Consider the following 19,808-nt stretch of genomic DNA (forward strand, 5'->3'; position numbering starts at 1 on the left):
TCTGTTACAAGGACACTCACACATCTTTATTGATGTGTATGCTGAGGTTGAGATGGTTGCTAGGTGTAAATTTCACCACTAGTTTATCCTGATCCAGCCTTGAGGATGCCATACCAAAGAAGAATACTGTTCTCAGGAGGACAAGGGTATTTGGTGTGCTCCCCAGTGACTCTTGACAACTTCTACAGATACACCACTGAAAGCATCCTATGTGAGTGCACCTCAGCCTGATATGGCAAGCGCTGTGCTGAAGCCTGCGGGAAATTGCATCATTGTGAACAAAAGCCATCTGTCATGCAAACTTACCTCCTCTATAATGAATCAGAATCAGGTTTAAAATCACCGGCATATGTTGTGAAAGTGGCTAACTTTGTGATAGCAGTTTAGTGCAATTCATGATAAAAATAGGAAAAAGAACTAAATTACAGTAAGTATATATATGTATATCAAATTGTTAAATTAAAATAAGTAGTGCAAAAACAGAAATAAAAAAGTAGTGAGGTAGTATTCAATGGTTCAACATCCATTTCGAAATTGGCTGGCAGAAGGGTAGAAGGTGTTTCTGAATCAGTGAGTGTGCACCTTCAGGCTTTTGTACCACCTTCCTGATAGTTACAATGAAAAGGAGGCATGTCCTGGATACTGGGGGTCCTTAATGATGGAACCAGCTTTCTGAGGCACCACTCCTTGAAGATGTCTTGGATACTACGGAAGCTAGTACCCATGATAGAGATGACTAATTTTAACCATATAACCATGTAACAATTACAGCACGGAAACAGGCCATTTCGGCCCTTCTATTCCATGCCGATGCTTACACTCACCTAGTCCCACTGGCCCACACTCAGCCCATAACCCTCCATTCCTTTCCTGTCCATATACCTATCCAATTTTACTTTAAATGACAATACCGAAACTGCCTCTACCACTTCTACTGGAAGCTCGTTCCACACAGCTACCACTCTCTGAGTAAAAAAATTTCCCCCTCGTGTTACCCTTAAACTTTTGCCCCCTAACTCTCAAATCATGTCCTCTTGTTTGAATCTCCCCTACTCTCAATGGAAAAAGCCTATCCATGTCAACTCGATTTATCCCCCTCATTATTTTAAATACCTCTATCAAGACCCCCTCAACCTTCTATGCTCCAAAGAATAAAGACCTAACTTATTCAGCCTTTCCCTGTAACTTAGGTGCTGAAACCCTGGTAACATTCTAGTAAATCTTCTCTGTACTCTCTCTATTTTGTTGATATCTTTCCTATAATTCAGTGACCAGAACTGTACACAATACTTCAAATTTGGCCTTACCAATGCCGTGTACAATTTTAACATTACATCCCAACTCCTATACTTAATGCTCTGATTTATAAAGGCCAGCATACCAAAAGCTTTCTTCACCACCCTATCCACATGAGATTCCACCTTCAGGGAACTATGCACCATTATTCCTCGATCACTCCGTTCTACTGCATTCTTCAATGCCTTACCATTTACGATGTATGTCCTATTTGGATTATTCCTCCCAAAATGTAGCACCTCACACTTATCTGCATTAAACTCCATTTGCCATCGTTCAGCCCACTCTTCTAACTGGCCTAAATCACTCTGCAAGCTTTGAAAACCTACTTCATTATCCACAATGCCACCTACCTTAGTATCATCTGCATACTTACTAATCCAATTTACCACCCCATCATCCAGATCATTAATGTATATGACAAACAACATTGGACCCAATACAGATCCCTGAGGCACACCACTAGTCACCGGCCTCCAACCTGACAAACAGTTATCCACAACTACTCTCTGGCATCTCCCATCTAGCCACTGTTGAATCCATTTTACTACTTCAATATTAATACCTAACAATTGAACCTTCCTAACTAACCTTCCGTGTGGAACCTTGTCAAAAGCCTTACTGAAGTCCATATAGACAACATCCACTGCTTTACCCTCATCAACTTTCCTCGTAACCTCTTCAAAAAATTCACTAAGATTTGTCAAACATGACCTTCCACGTACAAATCCATGCTGACTATTCCTAATCAGACCCTGTCTATCCAAATAATTATATACCATCTCTAAGAATACCTTCCATTAATTTACCCACTACTGACGTCAAACTGACAGGCCTATAATTGCTAGGTTTACTCTTAGAACCCTTTTTAAACAATGGAACCACATGAGCAATATGCCAAACCTCCGGCACCATCCCCATCTCTAATGACATTTGAAATATTTCTGTCAGAGCCCCTGCTATTCCTACACCAACTTCCCTCAAGGTCTTAGGGAATATCCTGTCAGGATCTGGAGATTTATCCACTTTTATATTCCTTAAAAGTGCCAGTAATTCCTCCTCTTTAATTGTCATAGTTTCCATAACTTCCCTACTTGTTTCCCTTACCTTACACAATTCAACATTCTTCTCCTTCTCCAAAGAAAAGAAATTGTTCAAAATCTCCCCCATTTCTTTCGGCTCCACACATAGCTGTCCACTCTGATTCTCTAAGGGACCAATTTTATCCCTCACTATCCTTTTGCTCTTAACATAACTGTAGAAACCCTTTGGATTTATTTTTACCTTACTTGCCAAAGCAACCTCATATCTTCTTTTAGCTTTTCTAATTTCTTTCTTAAGATTCTTTTTACATTCTTTATATTTCTTGAGCACCTCATTTACTCCATGCTGCCTATATTTATTATAGATCTCCCTCTTTTTCAGAACCAAGTTTCCAATATCCCTGTACAACTGTATAATACAACTGTAGCATCTCACAATCCTCCACCCCACCCCCTCCACCCATACCAGACGGAGATGCAGCCAGTGAATGCTCTCCATGGTACATCTGTAGAGGTTTTCCAGTGTTTTGGGTTATAAATGAACATTTCTGCAGACTCCTAATGGAATATAGCCACTGTTTTGCCTTCTATATTGTTGCCTCGATAGGTTTTGGTCTAGGTTAGATGCTCAGATGTATTGACACCCAGGAACTTGAAATAGTCTCCCTCTCTTACTCACACTGCAGTGGAAAAGCAGTGATCATAATCAAGGATACTCCCACACTGGCCATTCTACCTTCTTGACTCTCCCTTTGGGCAGAAGATACAAACTTTGAGACCATACTGTATACCTTCAGATTCAAGGACAGCCTCCATCCTCAGACTCCTGAACTTCTGATAAGGATGAACTCTTCATTTTGCAATCTCTACCCCAATGTATTTACCTTCTTGCACTGCACTCTCTTTGTAAGTGTAATACTCCATCTGCAATACCTTTTTCATTTATCTGCCTCAATGTATTTATGTATGACATGATCTGATTGGATAGAACGCATACAAAAGTTTTAACTGTATCTTGGTATCTGTGACAATAAAAAACTAATAATGATGCTGAGTTGCATCCTAGGATGTGCTGGGACACATCATCAGTGATGTAACCTGCAGTCACTAGGTGTTTCGGGTCTTTCTACACTAGACACTCTCAACCAAGTGACCCAGCCCTGGTCCACAGGTTATACCCCTTGATCCATAGCCATCTGGAGGCTCAATCAGCAGTCTCTGTGATGGTCCTGATGGCTCTTTTAATATGAGTAATTGTGCTACGATACATTATTTCATCCATATTTTCATGCTAAGCTTTTATCTCTATATTCCTTGTAAACAAATAATTAATAGTATAATAATGAGCATGAGACTAACAGAAATGTACTTATTAAAATCCACTGTCTTTCTGATCTGTCGGCTATGTATTACTTCAGTTATATTATTCTCCTCCTCTCTTATTGTCCTCTTTCTCTCCTCCATTTGTTTTATTAACTCGAGCATCATCTCACCAGCTTATTTCTAATAGCTTTATGACTTCCAAACATTTGTCTTAAGCTTTGTAATGCAGGGGTTCCCAACTTTCTTATGCCATGAAACAATACTATTAAGCAAGGGATTGGTAGACCCCAAGTAAGGAACCACTGTTTTAACTGAACTTAAAATCCCATCCGTGGCCATCTGAAAGGTGCTTTAACTTAGCACAGGCCCTGTCCACAGACTGCCAGCACTTTTATTCTTCCACCTCAAGTTGTTTTACTTCCATTGGACAATGATTGAATACTTGGAGTCAGTGGAAAATTTGAGAACACAATTCAATTTGCCAGCTGGTTACTTAATCATCCTATTTCAATCTGGGGAAGAGGTGAGATGATCATCTCCCAGGAATGTCACAAGAAAGCACCTGAATGAGCCTTCAGTTGCTTTTCCAAGGTGTTGTTCTCAGTGGTAAGTTCCTGTAAACTAGTAAAGACTGTAGATAAGAAAACAGATTGATTCAGAGCTTTACGTATGAATTTCTGTGTCACATTCTTTCACATACCCATGTATGGAAACTTCCATTGCTTGCTACCATTAGTGCACCAGAGAAAAATATATCCCTTGTTTTTCTGATATTAGAAAATAATGAAAGTTTTCTTTATATCAAGAACTAACATGCTTTTTTCTTTGTCTGTTGGTTTACAGGTTCTCCCCGCAGCCCCATCAACAAAACCACCCTTACACTGATAAGTGTGACAGGTTGTGTAATTGGGTTGGTTTATGGCTCTCATGTGACCTGTCCTTTGTCTGTCAAAGTTATTCTTCACGTTCCTGAGCATCTTATTGCAGACGGTAAGTAAATCAGATCAATTGCTGATGGACTACTTTAGCGGTTGATGAGAGAGGCAGATCTATTATTGGTGAAAAGGTTATCTCAGCAATATTTATCAATGAGAAAATATTGTTAAAGGAATGGGGAATGGATATGTTTATTTTAAAGTAATAACATTACTTGGAGCTGCAAAAATGTCTATTTAGAAATAGAAACCAAGTGTCTGCTTGCACTTGGATTATTAACAAAAGCTATTTCACAACCACAGTAAATAAAGCAACTAATTAATTTATCAAATGGAGAGTGAAATAGAACCTTTATCTATCCCCTGCATTTATTATGTGTTGCAAATCCATTAGAAAGTTATTGACAACAAATCCTACACAAATAGTAGCAAATTTCTGCTTCTTTAATGAAGAGACAGAAATTTGTTCTATAATTACTCTCTGATCGAATCTATCCAAACACTAATCCTCATTAGCAAATAATTCAAAATTGGGGTTACACAGTTTTCAAGGTATTCTATGTTAAATAAGAGTCCTTAAATCTCAAAAAATAGTATGGAATAAATTACTAGTTTTACAGAATGTATTTCACCAAGACCATGATTTGGCTTTGAAAAAGCAATCTTCAATATGCATTCTTTCTGTAATCAGCAAAGGAAGACTAGCAATAAAGTAGATGTTGTTCTTTCGGTGCTGCTTCCTTTCATTGAACTGCCCCTTCTGATCCTACATCACCCACAGCCACGTAATTCCTAGGAGTGGCATGGAACCCAGAACTAATAGGAAAAGAAAACATAACAGAAAATATTGCTCTGAATCCCTCATGTGACTGAGATTGCCCTGGGAGATCAGACAGATGAAACTGCATGATGCAGTCTCCATCTACCCCTCCAGTCAAGTACCTGTCCACCTCTTGTGATGGCCTGCAGTCAATATGGAACATACTAGCTGGCTATATATTCCAGCTCTGTAGCTGAAGGACTACCTAACAACTTACTGCTAAACAGAGATAATGTGAACACATGTCCTCTTGTTCTTTCTGATCTGTTTCCTTGCTGTGGTCTCTCAGTAAACATAATTGTTTAACTGATACAAGTTCCTGAATATTGCTATTAATGTATTGATATGAAATCATGTTCCTGAAAATGATTCTTTGGTATCTGAAATTTCATGCCTTTCAGGGTCTTAGGTTTTCTGCCATTTAACTCAACTGGGAATATATTGGGGAGTTGTAACAAGAACGTCTTGGACCGCCAGGTGGTCTACAGCAGGAGAGATTGATAAGTTCATGGCCTAAGATAGAAGGAGATGAGTTATACAGCTCTTGTTACATGCACGCGCAGTTCAACTCTTTGAGTGATAATGCAGAAAGTTTAAAGTTAATAACTCATCTCCTTCTACCTTAGGCAGCGAACTTAGCTATCACCCCTCGTACATCGCAACCTGATATTATAAAACACATGATTTTATAGAACAAAGGCTGGATAGCATTATTGCTTGTGGTTGTCTAAAGACAAAATGGAAGCAGTGTTGAAATAACTTTCATTTTCCTTCCCAGTAATACTTTGTTTTCAATTATCCATATAATATCAAATAATTTATTTGCAAATAAATCTGCCACCACTTGTTAAAGCCTTCATAATAAGTTGCCAGACAAAGATGTTCTCCACTGGGGTAAATCAAACAACAATTAGAAATTGGCTCTCGCACTCAGCTGGAATCACTTAAAGGCTGAAGCAGCAGAAATCTCTCAGAGGGTTGTTCAGCATGGATGTTTTTGCAATTAACTTATTTGCTGTTCCCTCTGGAAGAGGCTGATCACAAAGCATGGACTCCAGTGGATGGGAAGCACCCGTCCCACTAAGTGCCATTTTGACTTTAAAGAATATACTTCGTCAACATTTCAAATGAACAGTAGATTGCAAAATCTCAACGTCGAGCTCAGCTGAGAACATTCTGCAAAAGGAAATTAATAATTGATTGGATGGCAAAGCAGTTAAGTTACTGATCTAGATTAATAGCAAATTTACTATAATGTTGATTAACATTCGTAGCAATGACCTCAAAAAAATCAGATGTCAGAAGGATAGAAAAGATTGCTTCCTTTGTGATAGAAATCTAAAACCAGTGGAGATACAGAGTGACTTTTGGGTTTCTGTACATCAGTCATCAAAATATCAATGAAGATAATCAAAAAGGCTTCTGGAATGGTGGCCGCTATATCCTTAGGATGGCAATTCAAGGTCTAAAGGGAATACTGTGCAAGTACACCTGGAGTGCCATGAACAGTCTTACTCTTCTCACCTTCGGCAGGATCTATTTGCCTCAAAGGAAGTGTGGGATAGATTTACTAGATTGAAACCAGTACTCCAAGAGTTATATTGCAAGTAGACATTAGACAAACTTTGGTTATATCCCCAGGGATTTAGAAGTTTAAAAGCTGATTTGTTCAAAGATTTTATCAAATTCAGATAATTGACGGGCTAGAGAGAAGACGACCATCTCCACTGTTTTGGGAGTACGGAGAACAGCTCAAAATCCGGAGCCAGGTTTTTCGGTGGTATTAGGAAGCATTTTTGATAAGAAGAGAGTTTGTGATTGGACTTTTCTGTATATCAACGCTGATGCTTGATCATTTGGTTATCTGAAATCTGAGACTGATGGATGTTTGTTAACTGAAGGTCTTCAGGGCCATGGAATTAATCAATGAGGATAGGTCTTTCAATATGCAGTTGCAGATGGGTTCATGATTCAGACAGCTTAAATTTTCATGTACATTTTGTCTGGACTTTCATTTGTCATGCAGACTTGACTCATTAAGCACCCATTGAATCACAGAAAAGAAATAATAATGAACATTATTAAAAACAAAATGGAAGTAAAAATTGCAGTGAATACTTCTCAAGTGAGTGGGCATCTGGTGAAACCAGGAGATGTGATATGCACCAGCTGCTCATACGACCATTCACCACCTGTTCCCAAAGCTCCACGTGACCCTGATCAGGGACTTGTCCGAAAGTGATCTGCAGGCTAGCAGAGGGAAGGAGCACTTTACACTCCTTTAGTAGAGACCTATCTCCATCCTGCTACCCAAAAAATGGGATTACTTTAATATGTTCATTTCTGACTTGCTGTATTTTGCTGTACTTCTTTCTCCTTTTCCCTGTTTCCTCAAGATTCCCACTTATGTTATCCTCTGTAACAGCTTTTGTCTATTTACTGTTTAAACACTATAGGCTCACATCCCAATGTTTCAAAAACATTCCTTTACATAAGCTAACATTCTTCCATTGAGGAACAACAAATTGCATTTATACAGCACCTCTGGGATGCCCAATTTGGTAGTAACATGGGTCTGCTTCTTTCTGATTGCTTCTCACCTTGTCTGTTATTTTCCGATCTCACTGGCATGTACTGCTTAGATATTGGCTGTTAATTCCAATTAAATCAGCTGCAATTTACAATTAGCTGGAACATCAATTTGTCTGTTCAACAAAGATACTCATTGATTTGCTGTGCAGGCATTTCTTATTTAATCAGACTTCCCAGAAGTTCAGGAGCTTTACTTAGATTTTACACAAATGGTCTCAGTCCAAGAGCTTCCTTTCTTTGTTCATTTCCTAATATTTATTATCCTTGATCAGTCCTACTTGTGTAGGATTATGCTAAAATAGCATGTATTCATCCAGCAGAAGAAACATCAGTCATATTTACTTCGAGTATTTGATATTAACTAGTTCTCACCATAAAATATTCATTCTTGGGCTGTTCTGATTCTTGGTTTTGTCTCTATGACTGATAGCAGGACTAATTCAATTAACACTCAAACATGTACATGTAAATCAGAGATTCTTTAAATTGTTTTCCTGCTGAATTTTGAATTCTATAATCTGTAGTTGCAGAGCAATTCAATAGTAAGTGGAATTAGAGACTGGAGCTGTTATCCAATTGGGAAATAATACAGTAACACTCCAATATCTGGTATATCATTGTTTGGAAATTCCAATAGTTTGGCATCTAGCTCACTAAATGTAGTTTTCCACATTTCCTTTACAGATTTTGCTGTCCTCTTTCCCACACTGCCTTTGAACACCCTGGGGCCCTGTTTCCCACACTACCTTTGAACACCCTGGGGCCCTGTTTCCCACACTACCTTTGAACACTCCAGGGCCCTGTTTCCCACACTGCCTTTCAACACTCCAGGGCCCTATTTCCCACACTACCTTTCAACACTCCAGGGCCCTGTTTCCCACACTACCTTTGAACACTCCAGGGCCCTGTTTCCCACACTGCCTTTGAACACCCTGGGGCCCTGTTTCCCACACTACCTTTCAACACTCCAGGGCCCTGTTTCCCACACTACCTTTCAACACTCCAGGACCCTGTTTCACACATTACCTTTGAACACTCCAGGGCCCTGTTTCACACACTACCTTTGAACACTCCAGGGCCCTGTTTCACACACTACCTTTGAACACTCCAGGGCCCTGTTTCACACACTACCTTTGAACACTCCAGGGCCCTGTTTCCCACACTACCTTTGAACATATCCTACATTCCTATTGCTCCCACTAAGTTTGTCACTGGTTAGTTATTATTCAGCTGTGTAACGGCTAAGTAAAAGGAAATACAAAATGTATTGTGGTAATATGTGTGACATTCAGTAGTCTGGAAAATCTGCCTATCTGGCAGCACTTGCTGTCTAATTATGTAGACATTTACAATGGTATAAATTGTCAAATGAGGTCCAAATTGGGATAGGATGGTTTTAAATTTGGTTATATTCATGTCTTCTTCATAAAGCTAAGTGCATGACTGTGCAAAAGTATGTCTCAAAGTTGAGCAGGCATCCAGCGGCAAGATTTTTTAAATCTGATTTTCTGTGAGACCCTAACAGTTCAGGCTAACAAAAACCCTTCACATAGCAATCCTTGAATGAGCAGGCAATGTTTCCTCAAAACAGATATTAATTTAAATTTAAAAACGGTCCCCTTTCTTATCAAAAGGAACAAAATAGTAGAACTTCAATTAAACCATCCATCGGGATAAATATACCTGACTTACAATTTAAACACATTCAAAATCTTTGTCATACTGTTCAAATTGCGGTAAAATGTTCCTTTTTTTCACACATTTATCTGGCATTAAACAAGGTAAGACATCTCCAACTGTGTGCCTGTGTGCATATATTGGCTCTTTCCTGTGAATGACTGTTCTAAGTGTTTACATAACATGACTCCAAAGCATTTAACATATTGAAATTGGATGAATTTATTGCAGTGGTTTTTATAACTAATCCAGTGCGTGCGTTTCTCTAAAGGAATACAAAACACCTCGCTTATCAAAAGTATATTTTTATTGCTTTGTTGCTTTTTTAAAATTTAATTTTATTATTTTTAATTTTATTTTAATGATACAGAACGGAGTAGGCTCTTCCGACCCTTTGAGCTGTGCTGCCCCAGTGGGACCCAGTCAAACCCATTTAACTCTACCCTAATCATGGGACAATCTATAATGAGCAAATATTCCACAGGGAGGATGTACAGAGACTCCTTACAGAATGGCACTGGAATTGAACTCTGAATGCTGGAATGCTATTCAAAAGTTCAAAGGTTAATTTATTATCGAAGTATTCAACTCTGAAATTCTTCTCCAGATAGCCACAAAACTAAGGAAGAAAAGAAAGGCAGCATGATAGAGAGTTGACAAAGGAACAGTGGTTTGAAAAGTTTAACTGGATTAAGAAAACATATGATGTTTATCCCTTTCATCTAGTTTCATCATTTATGAGCTTCTTTATTAGGCCTAGTTGCATTACTTAATAAGGAGGTTGCAAATCCATAACTGATAAATAAACATTGATGGTAACATATTTATTATTCATTACTTCAAGCAACTTTTGCTTTATGTGCTCTTTCCCCAACCACTAATCATGATGACATTTATCAAACAGACTGAAAATATCTGAAAAAGACTTGTATTTAAGAGTAATTGTTGATGAAAGGGTAACTACTGAACAAGGATATAATTGTATACAGTATAATACATAATTTATATGTTATATATTATAACATTATATATAATTTATATATTTTATTAATGTAATATATAAACATACTGGGTAAGTTAATTGGTCATTGTAAGTTTTCCCATTATTAGGTTGGGGCAGGGGTTCCAAGTCCCTTTTTTATGACATGGACACTACCATTAAACAAGGAGTCTTGTACCCCAGGTTGGGAACCCCTGGATGAAGGTGAATTAGGGTTATGGGGCTGCTGGAGTACTGTGGTTTGAAAGGGCCTACTCCGCATGTATCACTAAAGAATTAAATAAATTACTGATTTGTAGAATGAACAATCAATCATTGCAAGATTGACTGCTCTGTTTACATATTGTAATACTTGTATATTCTTCTGTGGCCTTCAATAACCAATCCAGTAGTTTCAAAGGTTAGCCATTGCTGTAATGTATCAACAGGATAATATAATAAGCTTTGAGGTCAGGTGCTCTGTTTTCATATCATTGATTGAAGGGCATGTATTATCTGGCACAACCAGGAGGTGCTCCTGCCAAAGAATCAATTACACACAAGAGAATGTAGACTTTTATGATATCATACAAAAGACAATGGCTGAAAATATTCTCTTCCCTTAAGTAGGTGTATTAAATGGGTCTAGTCCAGGGACACTACAAATATTTCTCCTAGTGCCACTGACACTTGGTTTCTAATCACTCTCTTGCATCTGCATTTTTCAGAAATTGGATAGTATATTTTCTCAGAGATTGTATAGTTATGGTTTGCTAGTAAAACAGTACAGTGGACTTGTGAATCTGATCTTGGTGCCTGCTTTTGAAAGGCACTTGCCCACTGGAGAATGCCAGAGTAAAGATTCTGATTGTATGAAGTGAGCTGGCAGGAGCGGATCTTCTGCTGTGGAACTCGTAGATACTGACCTCCACATCCTGATGGGCAATGTCCAAAGATGTAAGGACATGCAGGTTATCAAGGATGCCAGTCTACCAATCCCCATGGAAGATCATTGTCATATAGCACAGAAGCAGACACCTCTTCCCATCAAATCAGTGTCAACCATCAAGGAATCTGCAGAGAGCAAAGCTGGAAGAAATTTCAGGACATTGTTTATGTGCTTGCTAGTGTTCTAACCTGACACAGCCTGTTGATGAATGCTGCCCTATCATAATTACACCTTCAGCACTGCTGCTGTAACATGTACCCACTCTTTGCTACATATACGCCACTCACACATATATGTGCACACAAGCAAGCAATTTCTAGTCAATATATTGAATAGGGAGGAGAAACAGCATGATTGAAAGGGAGATAAATCCTCCTGCACAAATCAATTTTTTAGACTTTCCAGTCCGATATATACGAATGGATAGTTTCGATGTTTTAACAAATGAAGTCATACTAATAGCAAGCTGCTCATTCCAATTGCAATTTTAAGCACAGACATACAGCACTGGCAGAGCATTCAGCCCATAATGTTGTGCCTACCTTGATGCCAATTTGTACCAAATGTGCTCCTCTGGTTTATCTCCCATATCCCTCCACTCTTTTCATACTTACGTGTCCATCTAAAAGCCTCTTAAATTCTACCAAACTGCATGCTTCCATTACTGCTATTGATAACCCATTTCATGCACCAACTACATACTACTTATAAAAATAAGACTTGCTCCTTACGTCCCCTTTAAACTCCTCCCTCCCCACCTTAAAAGGATGTGCCCTGATGTTTGACACTTCTCCCCTGGGGATAATGCTCCCTGTGTACATTTCCCAAAATTTTAGCATTCTAGTTTTATGGGTTCTGAAGTGATTAACAAGGCTGATATGGGAAGTTAGACTCTCCAAAACTGCGGCACAGGACAACCTGCACAGGTAGGTTGGTTGTGAGCCAATAAAATAGCTTCCACCATTTACATTGGGCTTCTGTGCTCTCAAAGTATGAACTTCACATTCTTAATATGTTTAATCTCCACAATGAGGAGTCTTGGGCCAGGTATTCCCAGAACCCATTAAGGATGTAGCATTCTTTCAAAGGGGCTTTGAAGATATCCTTGAACCATATCCTCTATCCACCTGCTGGTCTTTTCCCATCTCAAAGCTCAGAGTAGCATGTCTTTTGCAGGAGTCTGGTGTTGGGCATGCAACCAATGTGGCAATTAGGGCCACAATGCTAGGGATGTTGGTTGGGTTGTCTTGCTTATCTGATCTTATACTTATCTTATTGTGGAGATGAAATTGGCAGTATCTTTGTGATATGTGTGATGGAAATGCTCCAAGTCTCATAGGAGAGTATATTCCTATATTTCAAGTATGTAGGAGAACAGGAATCACCACTGACCAGCAGCCAGAGGCTTTGTGCCAAATCTGAAGGGGCCACAAGCACAGCTGGAGCAGCGGCTGCCAGGAGGAGGGATCATGAATGTGGTCAGTTGTACATGGCAGCTGGTAATAGGGAATGGAGCCAGATGTGTGCCCATGGCTGATTTCCAGTAACAGACCCAGGTGTGGAGCCAGAACTAATCACTGGGAACATCTAAAAATAATTGCTGGGAATGGAGGCAGATGTGTGGCCAAGGCAAGGGCTGGAAGTGGAGTCATGTGAACAGCTAGACCCAGGCGGTTGTGGACACCACTAGGGGACTGGAATGGAGTGAGGCGCGTGGCCAGATCTGAGGCTGTGTCCCTGTACTTTTACCAATCATCACTATCTTTGCATTCATTTGACTTGCCATTGAAAGTTCACTGGGGATCACACACTCATCTGATGAGAAAAACCCACAATGGAGTGGAGGAGGATTGAAGTCTTCCTTCCTAAGCTTAAATTTGGTAATGTGAGGTCATGACTGTTATCTCTATGATGCAAGACAGACAGTTGGACAACCAGATGCAGCAGCTCTATGAATGGTAAAATTGTACCCTTTAGCTGATGCAATTGGCTCAGATGAGTATGCACAAGGGCACACATTTCCTGGTGGAACATCTTTCCCCAAAATCTCAGAGCAGCCAACAACTTCAACTGCTAAGAAGAGGTGGGCATCTTAATGGCAGCAGGAAATGACACTCCCACAGTGCAGTGGATTATGGGTGAGGTTTTTATATAGGATATACATTCATCAGTGGAAACTCCACCCAGTTGTATCAAGTCTGTACTCTATTGTTATTTGTTTATTTGTTTTTGGTTATTGGTGTATTATTTATTTATACAATGTGGAACAGGCTCTTCTGGCCCAGCAACTCTAGCCTAATCACAGAACAATTCACAATGACCAGTTAACCTACTAACCAGTACATCTATGGAATGTAGGTGGAAACCAGAGTACCTGGAGGAAACCTATGTGCTTCCAGGAATAATGTACAAATGTCTTACATTTGGGATTGGATTTGAACTCTGAACTTTGGCACCCTGAACTGCATTAGTGTCACGCCAACCACTACACTCCTACGGCTATTATTATTGGCACATGTATGGAGATGTAGTGAAAAGATTTTTCTTTGCCTGCCATTCGAAGAGATCATTCCAGACAAAATTACATTGAGGCAGTAAAAAGAAAAGAGAATGTGGAATATATAATCAGAGCATTGAGTACAGAAGTTGGGATGTAATATTAAAATTGTACAAGGCATTGGTAAGGCCAAATTTGGAATATTGTGTACAGTTCTGGTCACCGAATTATAGGAAAGATATCAATAAATTAGAGAGAGTGCAGAGACGATTTACTAGGATGTTACCTGGGTTTCAGCACTTAAGTTACAGAGAAAGGTTGAACAAGTTAGGTCTCTATTCATTGGAGCGTAGAAGGTTGAGGGGGGATTTGATCGAGGTATTTAAAATGTTGAGAGGGATAGATAGAGTTGACGTGAATAGGCTGTTTCCATTGAGAGTAGGGGAGATTCAAACGAGAGGACATGATTTGAGAGTTAGGGGGCAAAAGTTTAAGGGAAACACGAGGGGGTATTTCTTTACTCAGAGAGTGATAGCTGTGTGGAATGAGCTTCCTGTAGAAGTAGTAGAGGCCAGTTCAGTTGTGTCATTTAAGGTAAAATTGGATAGGTATATGGACAGGAAAGGAGTGGAGGGTTATGGGCTGAGTGCGGGTAGGTGGGACTAGGTGAGATTAAGAGTTCGGCACGGACTAGGAGGGCCAGAATGGCCTGTTTCCGTGCTGTGATTGTTATATGGTTATATGGTTATATATAATGCTGCAGATACAGGGTGGTGTAGTGTTGGTGGACAAATGAGGTACAAGGACCATAATGCAGTTGCTTAGTAGTTCAAGAGTTCAATTCTAATACAGGAACGTTTCAGGTAACTGTAAGATAGAGACTGCACTCAAGTCTGGTGTTTGATGTTCTCAGGTTTATTTATCTTCTGCCTGATGGGACAGGATGGGAGGGGCTCTTCATTATCTTGACTGTTGCCCAAGGCAGCAGGAAGCATAGACAGAATCAACGGAGGGAAGGTTGGCTTGCAGGATAAACTGGGCTGCATTCACAACTGCAGTTTCTTGTGGTCTTGGACAGAGCAAGTGTCATACTATATTGTGATGCATCCAGATGCAATGCTTTCTATGGTGCATCTGTAAAAAGGATGGTGAGGATCCTCAGATGCATGCAAAAGTTCCTCACTGCTTGCAACTATTAGAGAGGCGATGATGTCTAGAGTGAGACTGAGGCACTGTAATCTGGCATAGCAGATGGCAATGCCTTGGGATACAGCTCAACATCAGTACCCCAACTGCTGGAAACAATGCCCTTGCACATGTGTCCTAGCCAACTGTCCCAAACATCTGCCACCTATTGCAAGTTGGTGCTGTTGTCAGATGGGCCATGGAGGTCCAAATCTCCTCACTATTGATCTTTGGGGATATGCGCACTCCTGTGAAAAGGAGCTGCTGTGAATAGAGCACTGCCCCACAACACTCCACAGTGTTTCCTGACCAGATGGAATATTCCACTGGGGGACATTAAGAATTTGAATTTCACAAGGACGGATGTCAACTGTGAGTATTCTTGTGTTGAACATCCTGTAAGAGCCAGTGCATTAATGTCTTGCAGACAACATCTGCCCACCTCAGCTCTAGTAGGTAGAATTATGGAAATGGCAAACATAATTATGTGGACAGTGCAAACTACAAAGTTTAACATATGTATTATTTATTCACCAAAAAAAGTGAAATTCACCTGCACAATGTACAGAAACATTGTACAATGCTAAAGGATTCTCATGCCTGTACAATTTCAGCAACCTTGTAGTGACAACATATGCTGTAGAGTGAGTTGTCAGGAGCCTGTGACCATTGATTCAGAGGTGTGAACACTACCACTGAGCCAAAGCTGACACCTAACTTTTTCTACTTTGCCGTACCAAAGTGTTGATTGCTGGGGAACACGGTTGTCATGCTGTCGACATCTTTGTTGCACTAGAGAGTGAAGCTATGCAATTGGATTCATTTGTGCACAGCTTTTATGTGCAGGGCGCAAGCAGCAGCGATGTTTGCCCAGGGTAAATCATTCCAGGAATTGCTGCTGAGTAAAATTGTGCCTGTCAGGAAATTGCCTCCATGCCCAGCGAACTGTTCTTAATACTGGCTGGGCATCTAATGGTGTCACCAAGTCAGGTACTGCATATGCTTTACCAATGTGAAGCAGCAGCTGGTGGAGCCACCTTTTTGACCCAAATTCAGTCCTCATCTCCAGTGTTTTCTAATTGAAGTCTGCACATTTTATACAGAACTGTGAGGGGTATAGGTACGGTAAATGCAAGCAGGCTATTTTCCACTGAGGCTGGGTGGGACGACAACTAGAGGTCATGGGTTAAGAGTGAAAGGTGAAAAGTTTAAGGGGAACATGAAGGGAAACAACTTTTCTCAGAGGGTTGAGAGAGTGCGGAACAAACTGCCAGCTCAAGTGGTGTATGTGAGCTTGATTTCAACATTTAAAACAAGTTTGAATAGGTACATGGATGGTTGGGATTTTCAGGGCTATGATCCCAGTGTGGGTCAATAGGAGTAGGCAGTTTAAATGGTTTTGTATGAACTAATTGGACTCTGTCTCTATGACTACACAGATTTACTCCAGGAGCTCTGGTTTCCTCTTGTATCCCAATGATGGAGCTGTTTAATGAGATAATTGCCCCCCCCCCCACCCCAGTGTGTGAGTGGTAGAATCGGGTGAGGAAGATGTGGTTTATGAGAAGGTGTGGAGATATATGTAGGATTAGTGCAAATGGGTGGTTGATGGACTCTAGGGCTGAAAGGCCTGTTTCTGTGCTGTGACTGGTTGAAAGGAGAGATGTTAGTCTATTCTGTGAATTTTAATACTCACTTTCATAGAACATAGAATAATACAGCACAAGAGCAGGCCCTTCAGCCCAAATTAATTCCGATCAATCACTTTCGCTGGCATATGGACAATATCTCACCATTTTCTGCACTTTAAGTGCCTATCTAATAGCCTGTTAACTGTCTCTATCAAACCTCCACCCCTGTCAGTATATTCCAGGAATTCACCACAATGAGTAAAAGAAAAACTGTCCCACTCATCTCCTTTCTCATTTTAAATGCAAGCCCTCTACTATTAGACACTTCCAACCCAGGAAATGATACCAACTTTCAAGTTTCAAGTTGAAAATAAATGTATTTATAAATGTATGCATAAGTCACCATATACTACGCTGAAATTCATTTTCTTGCAGACATTCACAATAGAACATACAATAGAATCAATGAAAAATACACAAAGACTGATAAACAACCAAAGAGAAGACAAAGAAGACAAATTATGCAAATACAATAAATAAATAAAACTGAGGATACGAGCTGCAGAGTCTTTGAAAGGGAGTCTATATTTTGTGCAATCAGTTCAATTCAACAATCAGGCTCCTGAATTAGCGTGGATATCTTCACTCACCAGTGTTGAGGTGAGTGAAGATATCCATGCTGGTTCAGGAGCATAACACTGAAGAGTTATTCCTGAACCTAGTGCTGTGGGACCTAAAGCTTCTGTACCTCCTTCCCTTCCCAATGGTTGCACCGAGAAGAGAGCATGGCCTGTATGGTGGGGCCCTTGATGATGGGCGCTGCTTTCTTGGGACCAACCTTCTTGTAGATGCGCTGAATGGTTGGGAGGGCTTTGCCTGTGATGGACTGGGCTGCATCCATCAGTTTTTGGAGTCTTTTCCATTCGTGGACATTGGTGTTTCCATACCAGGCCATTTTACAACCAGTCGGATACTCTCCTCTGTGTCACTACAGAATTTTGTCAAAGTGTCAGATGACATGGCACAAGATTGTAAGAAAAAAGGCACTGCTGTGCCATTTTGCAATGGCAATTGCACACTAGTCCCAGAACAGATCTTTTGAAATGTTAACAGCAAAGAATTTAAAGTTACTGACCCTCTCGACCTCTGATCTCCTATTGAGGACTGTCTCACTGACCTCCAGTTTCTTCCTCCTTTGGTTTTGCTGAAGTCAAGTGAGAGTTTGTTGTTGTGTCACCATTCGACCAGATTATTCAATCTCCCTCCTATGTACCGATTTGATACCACTTTTGATTCGGCCAATGACAGTGGCACCATCAGCAAACTTAAATATGGCATTAGAGCTGACCTTAGGTTCAGTCATAAGTATAAAGTGAGCGGAGCTGGGGACTAAGTACACAGCCCTTGGTGTACCCGTGCTGATGGAGATTGTGGAGGAGATGTTGTTACTAATTTGGACTGACTGGGGTCTGCAAGTGAGGAAATCGAGGATCCAGTTGCACAAGGTGGTATTGAAGCCAAGGTCATGGCACTTATTGATTAAAGTCTGCTCTGACTTTGCCTCTCATAATTCTATAAACTTCTATCAGGTCTCCTCTCAGCCTCCATCACTCTGGAGAACAACCCTAGTTTGTACACTTCACCTTATAGAACATACTCTCTATCCAGGCAGAGTCTTGGTAAAACACTTCTGCACCCTCTTAAAAGCCTCCATATCCTTTCTATAATGGGGTAACCAGAGGTGAATGCAAAAGCCTTAAGAACAATTTGGAATGAGGTGGCAAATAAAGGCTCAGCCCTGTCCACAGCGATCCACATTCTTCATAGGGGATGATAGATGAGTACCTGTGATTCTCGCTTCAGTGATCTCAGTCCACTGAGATTCCAATCAAATCCAGGGCCTGTGCTGCTACGTCTGTGCCCTGGATCAATCTGAAATTCACAAGAGTGTGTGGTGGGGGCACTTGTGATGTAGGAATTCCAGTTTCTAGGCACTAGTTGTTTGTGGTTATCTGGCATTCTTCTTGGACTGGAGATTGATGTCCTGCTTGCAGTATAACATCACGCTGCCTGCTGAGTGCAGCCAAGGCATAATGACAGGATGCATTAGCAGAGGACTCAGCAGTGCCGAGGACTAACATTTCCTCCTGCAGTATAGCCACTGCCTGTCCTGAGATTAGACTGTGGCAGTTGTGGCTGAGCATGGCTGAGGTATGCATTCAAATCCTCTGATTCTTTACTTTTGGTGAAGTGAGGGCCTGTGAGTATTTCACTGTGGACATGACCTCAGGTGCTGTTTGTGTGCACATTTCTCTCTGAGTGCATGAAATTTGACTTTAGTATCAGAGTTATAAGTCACAGAAGCAGGCCCTTTGGCCTAACTCACCTGCACCAAACAGTCTGCCCACCTAAGCTCACCCCATTTGTCTGTATTTGATCCATATTCCTCAAAACCTTTTCTTATTGACATACCTGTACAAACATTTTTTACACGTGCATATCAGCAAATCCAATAACGTCAAATCTTGCTAAGCAGCCTCATGTGCAGCACTTTGTCAAACGCTTTCCAAAAATCCAAGTAAACAACACCTACTGACTCTCCTTCGTCTATTCTGCCTGGTATTTCCTCAAAGAATTCCAACAAATTTGTCAGGCAAAATTTCCCCTTCAGAAAACCGTGCTGATTTCAACCAATTTTATCATGTGACTCCAAGTACCCCAGAACCACATCCGTAATAATAGACCCTAATAACTTACCAGGCAGGCTACCTGGCCTATCAGTTCCTGTCTTTTGTCCCCCCCCCCCCCCTCGTAAAGAGTGGAACAGTATTTGCAATCTTCCAGTCCTCCAGATTCATTGCAGAATCTAGTGGTTCTTGAA

The 19,808-nt window shown here is 40.5% G+C and overlaps 1 protein-coding gene across 1 annotated transcript in view; it reads left to right on the top strand.

Annotated features, from left to right (window-relative positions):
- astn1 (astrotactin 1) overlaps nt 1-19,808 on the top strand; it is a 2,716,024-nt gene that overhangs the window by 1,094,963 nt on the left and 1,601,253 nt on the right. The window contains exon 6 of the mRNA XM_073063618.1: nt 4,506-4,652. Coding sequence (XP_072919719.1) covers nt 4,506-4,652 — 147 coding nt within the window. The remainder of the gene's footprint in view (nt 1-4,505; nt 4,653-19,808) is intronic.

The sequence above is a fragment of the Hemitrygon akajei genome, chromosome 12 (genome assembly GCF_048418815.1).
Source record: "Hemitrygon akajei chromosome 12, sHemAka1.3, whole genome shotgun sequence".
Lineage (NCBI taxonomy): Eukaryota > Metazoa > Chordata > Chondrichthyes > Myliobatiformes > Dasyatidae > Hemitrygon > Hemitrygon akajei.